The 9,679-nt window shown below is 46.2% G+C and overlaps 1 protein-coding gene across 1 annotated transcript in view; it reads right to left on the bottom strand.

Moving 5' to 3' along the window:
• TMEM41A (transmembrane protein 41A) overlaps window positions 1–9,378 on the bottom strand; it is a 26,943-nt gene extending 17,565 nt beyond the window's left edge. Inside the window, exon 1 of the mRNA XM_024218639.3 lies at window positions 9,251–9,378. Coding sequence (XP_024074407.1) covers window positions 9,251–9,354 — 104 coding nt within the window. The 5' untranslated portion in view covers window positions 9,355–9,378. The remainder of the gene's footprint in view (window positions 1–9,250) is intronic.
• Between the last annotated feature and the right edge of the window lie 301 nt (window positions 9,379–9,679).

The raw sequence follows: 9,679 nt of genomic DNA, 5'->3' as shown, positions 1-9,679 counted from the left end.
TGCTTTACCTATGCAGTGCACTCACTCGGCTTGACAAACATTCCCATGACCGACCTTTGGTATTGCTTAGCGGACCCAGCCAGCCTGCATAGAACAAGCTGAAACAGTCAGAACAAGAGAGCTTTCCCTACCTGGTCTTCAGCAAACTGAAGATTAACAGTACTGTTTGCATCCAACCTGGAGTATCCATCTCCTACCCTGAAGCAAGATTGAAAACAGAATCCAGGGCATCGCTAGATGGGATTGGAGCCAGTGCACAGATCACCATGCTGCGTGCAAGCAGCCGACATTCCTCACAGAGGAGGTGTTGGAGGCACCAGTGCCAGGATCTCTTGGTCACCATGGCACTGACTATCCCAGGTTGCTGCTGGCCCGACTCATACCGCTGGCTGTACTCTGGATCCGGTGTTTGGGCTGAGTATGGAGGTATGACAAATGGAGATTTTACCCATGGCAGGGACCGACTGTTGCCTCCCGCAATTTGAGGTTGGGGCTAGGCACTTTGATGGCCCTTCCTCAGAGATTAATTGGGCCTGGTCATTTCTTGAGGAAGAATATCGTTCACACCATTCTGCTGGTTGAATAGTATTGTATGATGATCTTTTACCTTCCACTACTGGTTAAGTGCGGTGTGCATCTTCCTTATTGGTTTCCACCTCACAGGTCATCATGGTTTACATTTCTCCTCTGGCAACTGATGGAGAAAGCTCAAGTCGCAGAAATATCACACTGAATTGGACAAATTGCTTCATAACATATCTTGAAATCTCATGCTGTGGGTGTGCAAAGTTTCTTTGCTTCCACTACTGTATCCACTAAGGGTATGTCTACACTACCCACCGGATCGGCAGGCAGCGATCGATCCAGCGGGGATCGATTTATCGCGTCTAGTCTAGACGCAATAAATCCACTCCCGAGTGCTCTCCTGTCGACTCCTGTACTCCACCGCCCCAAGAGGCGCAGGCAGAGTCGACGAGGGAGTGGCAGCAGTCGACCCACCACGGTGAAGACACTGCAGTGAGTAGGTCTAAGTACATCGACTTCAGCTACGTTATTCACGTAGCTGAAGGTGTGTAACTTAGATCGATCCCCCCCCCCAGTGTAGACCAGGCCTAAGTCTCAATCAGATGATTTATGCTGATGAATGAATGAATAGGAAACAGCTGTTATTCAGTAAGCAACAAAACTCCAACACACCAAGCAGATTCCGACGGAACCACCTGCTTCTGTGGCTGCAGAGTGATTTCTGGAGAGTTCAAACACTGAATTGTCTCAGTTGGACGTTATAGATTCAGACTTTAAGGTCAGAAGCAGGGCTTTGGAGCGGAGCCTGGAGCTGGAGCACAGACCAGTAGATTTTTGCCCGGAGCAATTCAAAAATTTGATTGCTCCAAATCCCTGGTCAGACAGGACCATTATGATCTTCTAGTCTGACCTCCTGCACAAAGCAGGCCACATAATCTCACCCACTCACTCCTGTAACAAACCCTGATCTATGTCTGAGCTACTAAAGTCCTCAACTTGTGGTTTAAAGACTTCAAGGTGCAGAGAATCCTCCAGCAAGTGACACGTGCCCCACGCTGCAGAGGGCCTCTGCCAATCAGCCCTGGAGGAAAATTCCTTCCCGACCCCAAATATGGCAATCAGCTAAACCCTGAGCATGTGGGCGAGACTCACCAGCCAGACACCAAGAAAGAATTCTCTGTAATAACTCAGATCCCACCCTATCTAGTGTCCCATCACAGGCCATTGGGCATATTTATCAATAGTCGTCAAAGATAACCTAATTTTGGCAATTAATTGATCCCATCATACCATCCCCTCCATAAACTTATCAAGCTTAGTCTTGAAGCTAGATATGTCATCCCAAGACCGCATTAGCTTTTTTCACAGCCATATCACATTGGTGGCTCATAGTCATCCTGCGATCAACCAATACTCAGAGGTCCTTCTCCTCCTCTGTTGCTTCCAAGTGATGTGTCCCCAGCTTATAACAAAAATTCTTGTTATTAATCCCTAAATGCATGACCTTGCACTTTTCACTATTAAATTTCATCCTATTACTATTACACCAGTTTACAAGGTCATCCAGATCTTCCTGTAGGATATCCCGGTCCCTCTCCGTATTGGCAATACCTCCCAGTTTCGTGTCATCCGCAAACTTTATTAGCACATTCCCACTTTTTGTGCCAAGGTCAGTAATAAAAAGATTAAATAAGATTGGTCCCAAAACCGATCCCTGAGGAACTCCACTAGTAACCTCCTTCCAGCCTGACAGTTCACCTTTCAGTATGACCCGTTGTAATCTCCCCTTTAACCAATTCCTTATCCACCTTTCAGTTTTCATATTGATCCCTATCTTTTCCAATTTAGCTAATAAATCCCCATGTGGAACCGTATCAAATGCCTTACTGAAATCAAGGTAAATTAGATCCACTGCGTTTCCTTTGTCTAAAAAAATCTGTTACCTTCTCAAAGGAGGAGATCAGGTTGGTTTGGCACGATCTACCTTTTGTAAAACCATGTTGTATTTTGTCCCAATTAACATTGACCTCAATGTCCTTAACTACTTTCTCCTTCAAAAATTTTTTCCAAGACCTTGCATACTACAGATGTCAAACTAACAGGCCTGTAGTTACCTGGATCACTTTTTTTTCCCTTTCTTAAAAATAGGAACGATGTTAGCAATTCTCCAGTCATACAGTACAACCCCTGAGTTTACAGATTCATTAAAAATTCTTGCTAATGGGCTTGCAATTTCATGTACCAGGTCCTTTAATATTCTTGGATGAAGATTATCTGGGCCCCCCGATTTAGTCCCATTAAGCTATTCGAGTTTGGCTTCTACCTCAGATGTTGTAATATCTACCTCCATAGCCTCATTCCCATTTGTCATCCTACCATTATCCCAAAGCTCCTCATTAGCCTCATTAAAGACTGAGGCAAAGGATTTGTTTAGATATTGGGCCATGTCTAAATTATCCTTAACCTCCACTCCGTCCTCAGTGTTTAGTGGTCCCACTTCTTCTTTCTTTGTTTTCTTCTTATTGTAACCCTTCTGCCCATCTAGTTGGCAGCAACAAGGGCCGGGTTCTGTATCTAGGGGTTCCGTTTCAATAACACAATGCAAAACCGGCTCGAGCCCCCACCCAGTGACCTGGGACAATTACATACCACCCCCCTGGGTACCTCTAAGAGGCAATACTTCCCCTCTCACAAGCACGGAGTCCGAGTGTAGCAGAAAATGTTTAATAACATGAGGTAAACGACATCAGCATAAAATTGGAAAAACACCACAAACAGGATTCATAACACAAACCATGAGCAAAACCCACCCCAGCAAATTGGGCTGTGTCCTTTCCCTTTGGTTCTTGAATCCAGCAACCCAAAAATCACCCAGAGTCCCCAAAGTCCAACACCCCCAAAGTCTCTTGGGTCCAGCAACCACCCAAAGTCCCAAAAGTCCAACAACCCCCAAAGTCTCTGTCCCTGGTCAGTGCAGCCCCAGAGTAAAAGGGGGGGGGCACGCAGGGTGTTAAGGGGCACCTTACGTGATCCGAGGCTGGCCAGCCGTCTGTTTCTCCGTGGGGGTTCCGCCGCAGCCTTTACCACGAGCCAGTCCACTTTCCTGCCATCCCACGAACTGCTCCGCTCTACAAGCTGCTCCGCTCCACTCCGCTCACCGACCTGTGAGCCGTTCCAGCCGTCCCCGCAAACAGCTCCGCTCGCCGTTCCTTAGGCCACTCCAACCGGCCCCGCAAGGCTCCACGCCGCTCGCTGCTCCTCCAGTCGTCCCCACAAATTGCTCCGCCAGTTGCTGAGCAATATAGCTTCAGGCTCCCCCACTAGTTAGCACAGCACTCAGTGATCTCAGCTCTTAATAACATCAGCTCTTTTGTGATTTCAGCTCTTAGCAATTTCACCTCATAGTATAGTAGGGGAGCCCCAGTGCTGGTGCACCATTGGCCCAAAGTGAATTCAGCTCAGCAGCCTGTAACTAGACTCCTAAGGGAATCAAAGTTTAGCTCTGACATTCAACAGTGGAGAGAGGAGGTGGTGCAATTGGTGTTTCAAACCCTCAGAGGGGGCCCATACCATCAGGTACAAATACCTGTCCCCATCCTCTCTCAATTCACTGGGTTTTGTAACCCATGCCCCTTGTCAAGCAAGTGCTACTTAGGTAATGGTGAAGGACTCACTCAGTCCTTCTGTCATACAACAGTTCCACTGGCCTTGATTCACAGAATCAGGGTAACAAAACTTTATTCTTCCTGCCCCAATAATAGAGAAACTGGGGATCCCACACCAGCCAAAGTAACCACTTTCAGTTGCTGTGTTTCATGCCAGGCGAGTGGGTGTGCCTATGCAAACAAGATCAGCCCCTGGAGTTCTTTTCCATACTCGCCATAATTCACCACCAGATGTCAGGGTAGAGCTCATCCTGACTCTGCTTACATTATTTATATGGCTATAGAACCTTTTACTATTGGTTTTAATTCCCTTTGCAAGGTCCAACTCTACATGGCTTTTGGCCTGTCTCACTTTATCCCTACATGTTCTGACCTCAATAAGATAGCCTACAAGGAGTGGAAGATGGGAGGGATCAGCAAGGAAAACTTTCTGCTTTTTCTTAATCACCTCTCTGAGATGCTTACTCATCCAGCTTGGTCTACAATGTTAAGACAGCCACACTCATTCCAGTCCAAGGGCTGTTGGTATCACTGTTTTCCACAATCTACTCTTTGGACTAGCATACGACCTGACTGGGGAAGACGAGCAGGTGACACTTGTCCATTGTTGTCTGAAACACCCATAAAATGCAACGCAGTTAAAAAGATAGTGCATCTACTATCACTGTCATCAACAAAGTGCGTATAGGAAACAAATTGTCAACCATACAAAACCTACGTGGTTATCAGGATTTGTTCCATCTTGGGGAAACTCTGTTACAGAGAAAGATAAAATGAGCTTAACAGACAGACACCCATTCTTAGATATCATGGCCTGAATCCCGTCTCAGAGCCAATGTGTTAATTCACTCAGAGAGAAAAATCAAGGGGACACATTCAAGCCTCCCGCCTTTTGTCTTACCTCTAGGCATCTGTTTGCCCCTCTTCTCTCTGAAAAATTAAAAGAACGTCCAGCCCTCTGCTGGCCTACACAGTTCATTTAAAGAATACCACATCCTTTCTACAGAGCCAGACAGCAGTCTGGAAGATGTCAGTCTGTGCGAGGGGCCACACACTGGCATTCCAGTTCCAGAGTGGAGTCCACATCTCTACACATCATCAGGATGGATTAAAAAAAAAAAAAAAAGGGGGGGGGGTTTCCCCTCAAAAAACATTTTCTCAAAAAAATCTGATCTAAAGACCTTTTAATTAAGATATCTTTGAGCTATAATGTATCTCATCATGGAACAGGGATTATAAATTCTAATTCTCTAGTATGAGACAATATATTCATGTAATGTTTAAGAATAGTTTTGTAAATGAGTTCCAATAGTTCATGGATTAGGGACCCAATTTTATGGGGTTCCAGGAGCTTCTGTATAGATTATTTAGGTTAATCTTTCTATCTACCCAATGGAACTCAGTGCTCAGTCTAGAAGATACCATCAGAGATGCTTAATTTTGCAGTTCCCAAACTGTGGATTTGTGTCTCCAGAGATAACATGCTTTTTAACAGCAAAAATGTTTTTAAATAAATCAAATAATATATAGAGGTGAGAAATAACAGACCTCAACCCTACTGTCCCTCTGCACATTTGTGTACACAGAGTCAATCCCTTACCTCTCTCTAAAAGTACAAAGTTTCAGAAAGTTCAATGAATAGAAGATTGTTGGGGGCGGAATAGATCTGGACAAGGAGAAGAAGTCTGGAGATAAATGTGAGAAGGGAGGGACTGGCAGTAGAAACAAAAGTGAAACTGGTTGAACAGCATATTCCAGAAGTCTTGAGGTCTTTCTGAGTGTAGCCTTCATTGATTTGAGAGCTACCATTCCATTCTCTCACTAGAAGGGAAAACCTATAATGGCAGCAGGCCATAAAAGAGACCCAGTTTGGGACTAAGAACCATTCAAGAAATACATGTTTGCTGATGATGTTTTAAAGAAAGTCACACCAGTGAACTGGTGGAAGTCACTTAAGCACTTGGATTCAGAGACTGTTGAAGTGATAATCTCGCTTTTAACAGCAGTAGGTTCTTCTGCCGGTGTAGAAAGAATATTTTCTTCCTTTGGACTAATTCATTCCAAATTGAGAAATTGTTTGGGACCTGAAAAAGCAGGAAAGCTTGTTTTTCTTTTCCAGATTATGAACAAACAGGAAAATGAAGATGAAGACGACTGAGTTAGATGCAGAAGCCAATATTTTACATTTCTCATGTTGACCTGGCTGACATAGTCTATTTTATTTTTTTTTTTAATATTTCATTTAACTATCTTAGTTAAAAACAATTTTAACAAAAATAAACCTGATTTTAAAAAACTTGACTGTAACTAAATTCAAAATTTCATATGCTTGTTTTGTTAAAATATTATGTGTTTGCTGTTGAAGAAAAAAAATCCAGAATACATAACTTTGTTTTATTTAACTAGAACAGCAATTTAAATGTCTGCCTGGTGATGTTCTCCTCCTTAATACAGCATGGCAAAAAAATCGTCCAAATATTAATGATTAACCTGTTGAACTGGAGATAGTTCACCTCCCAATGACTTCATAAATATCTGCTTCAATTACCTTTGGTAAATGAAATAACCAAACAATCATCCATTTTCTGATATAGCTGTAAAACTAATCTGAAAAGTTTTCAAAATAAATCACTTTAAAAATGTATAGTGTGTACCTTCTAAAAATGAAACCTACATCTATCTCTGAGTTGTGAAGAATATGTATTAAGGTTATAACAACCAACAAGAATGCACTTTTATGTAGAAATCCATGATTAAATAGTGTCTTCCTGACTAGTGATTTAAATCAAATTCACCCTGCTCATCATTAAAGGAGTTTTCACTGCGTGCACGCACGCACGTGTTTTTCACTTGCGATGCTCCACAACAGCCTTCTACCCTTGACAGTCAGAGACCTCTTTGCACCTTATTAGCAAAATAACATTAAGCTAAGAAGAGTCACTGGTCAGTACAAGTCACCTGGTTTCATGCCTGGAGCAAGGCATGAGCAGGTCTTCAACAGGGTCAGATCCTCAGCTGGTATGAATTGTCCTTGCTCCATTGACCTCAGTGGAGCTATGACAATTTGCACCAGCTGAGGTTCTGCCCCAAAGAGCACAGGGGCCTGGAGAACAAACTCAGGTAACACACAGCAAATGGTATGTTAGAATCCAGAGTTAAGTGATGCAATGAGAGCTGGTACCTGTGGGTGGGGTGGGCTATTGCTTGCTTTTACTGGTTTTCTGGGTGGCAATTACTGGTTTTGGGGCAACAATGGGCTCAAAGCTAGCCAAACCTTTGTTAGGCAGAGCTAAAAATCGAAAGGAATCCCAACTAGAGATGGATGGCATGTGTTTAGGCTTTTGTGCTTGCTGTAAAAAACAGATAGTTTGACTGAGAGTTACGTGGCCTTGGACCTGCCTACTTGAGCAGTCACTCTCCCAGAACCATAATGCCACAGTGCAGAGAAGCAGAAGGCCCTTTGTTTCAGAGGCGCCATGAGTGGGGTATTCTCTATGAGGGTCCTCCGCTTCGGAATTTATTCGTCCTAGGTGTCATATGGTCCAAATGTGTTGCCTTTCAGAGCACATTCCACAGCCCCTCCTTTTACAGGAGCTTTTGGGAAGGGGGACACTACCTGAGGGCTGCTACTTCAGAAGCAGGGTATTTTCTTTATACAGTGCTGATGTAAGGGCTAGGCCTGGTCTACACTTAAAAGGTCGACATAGCTAAGTGGGCAACATGCGTGGAAAAAAAGTATCAAACCCTTGAATGCCATAGTTATGCCAACCCAGCCCTCAGTGCAAACACATTTATATCAATGGAAGAATACTACCATCATCAGGGATGTAGCAGTCTTACACCGACGGAAAAACCTCTTCTGGAGGTGTAGGTTGCATCTATGCTATGGGGTTATGCTGGCATAGTTACAGCAACCTAGCTATGCAGGTAGAGTCTCTGTAGTACAGACATACCATCAGTCAGCTATTGCTGGTGCATAATGGAATTTGCTGGAGCACTTGCCTTTTTGCTATTTGTTGTTTTAAAGAAATATCAAGGACACCTACAGCTCTGGAGAGGGACTTTCTTGCTACAATATAAATCAAAGGAATAAAAAACAAAACATCTTCCAAATCCTAGCAGTCAGGATAGGTGAAGGATCCTAGGAAGATATGTCAAGCCAAAGATGACCGGCACCAACATTGTTGGTTTCAAAACTTCTCAAAGATCTGATTTCACACTGACTTGCTATGGCTAAACATAGCTCAGAACATGCAACACCACATTTCTATGGATTTCACACCCTGCAAAGATCATCACATGGTGGGGATATATTTTTAGGCTGCCACCCTATATTTACAGGCCAACAAAAATCCAATATTTCACCCATTCATCCTGAACATCATGCTCAGTCAAAATCAGATAGAGAAAACCCTCCTGACTCTGGAATCATTTAAGATCTTTTCACACAGGGAAAGAGTGCATGCACCTGAGAGCTGCCATTCCCCATTGCAAAATGTGCACATACATTAGATCACAACAGTCATTCTCCTCTGGGCTTTTCTCCAGGACACCCCAAGGCATCACAGCATTCCTTCAGCAAAGCACATTTCCCACAGCGCCACCATCCTGCAAAGTCTGGCTGCGGGGTGACAGACAGACGAAGGGAGGGTCAAAGGCTTTTCTCGAAAGCGGCTCCAGGATGCTAGAACGGTGGGCTGCAGGTACAGTAAAGCCCTAGATGGCCCGGCCCGTTGGCCAACATGTTCCCGGACCCCAGAACTTCAGCACCCCGCCTGCAGGCCCGGCCCTGTGCTCCACACCATGGGCACTGGCAGCACCACGGGCCTGGGGAGCCAGCCCCCCTCAGCAGCCCACGGACGCTCGTGCCCAGCTCTAGTGACCCAGGGCTCACAGCGAGAGCTGTGCCGTCAGACGCGCCCCAGATCTGGCACGGGGGTGAAATGTGGGCGGCTCCCGCAGCAGGGAGGAGCCGCTTTCCCAGGCCAGAGGGGACAGGACCGGAACCGAGCTGGACCGGGCCAGGAGGGGGAGGAGGCTGGGCCCGGGCCGTCACCCACCTGCCGGCCCCGAGCGGGCCCCCTGGGTGCAGTCGCGCCGACAGCAGGTAGAGGCCGCAGGAAGCGGCCCCGAGCAGCACCAGGAAACCGCAGAGCGGCCGCATCCCGGCGCGGGAGCCGCGGAGCGCAGGTACCAGTGGTCCGCGGCAGGCGGGCGGGCGGGCGGGCGATCATGTGACCGACCGGCGGCTCAGCCCACGGAGCCACGTGAGTGTAACCACGTGACACAGGCCGGCTGCTGCTACTAACATGCGCGCGCTGCTGAGGCCTCGCCCGCCCGCATGAGAGCGATTGGCTCCCGTGCGGCCTGAGGCCCCGCCCCGCCCCGCCCCAGGTATCAGCGGGAGTTCCGGGCCAGCGGGGCGGGGTCTCGTAGGTTTCCCGCCTTGGCTCATCGTGAGTTTGTGTCACTGGCGCCCCCGAGCCTGT

This window comes from Terrapene carolina, unplaced genomic scaffold (genome assembly GCF_002925995.2).
Source record: "Terrapene carolina triunguis isolate 2854851 unplaced genomic scaffold, T_m_triunguis-2.0 Scaffold88, whole genome shotgun sequence".
In the NCBI taxonomy this organism is placed as follows: Eukaryota; Metazoa; Chordata; order Testudines; family Emydidae; genus Terrapene; species Terrapene triunguis.
The sequence above is the reverse complement of the archived record's forward strand: the minus strand, read 5'-3'. Positions and strand labels throughout refer to the sequence as shown.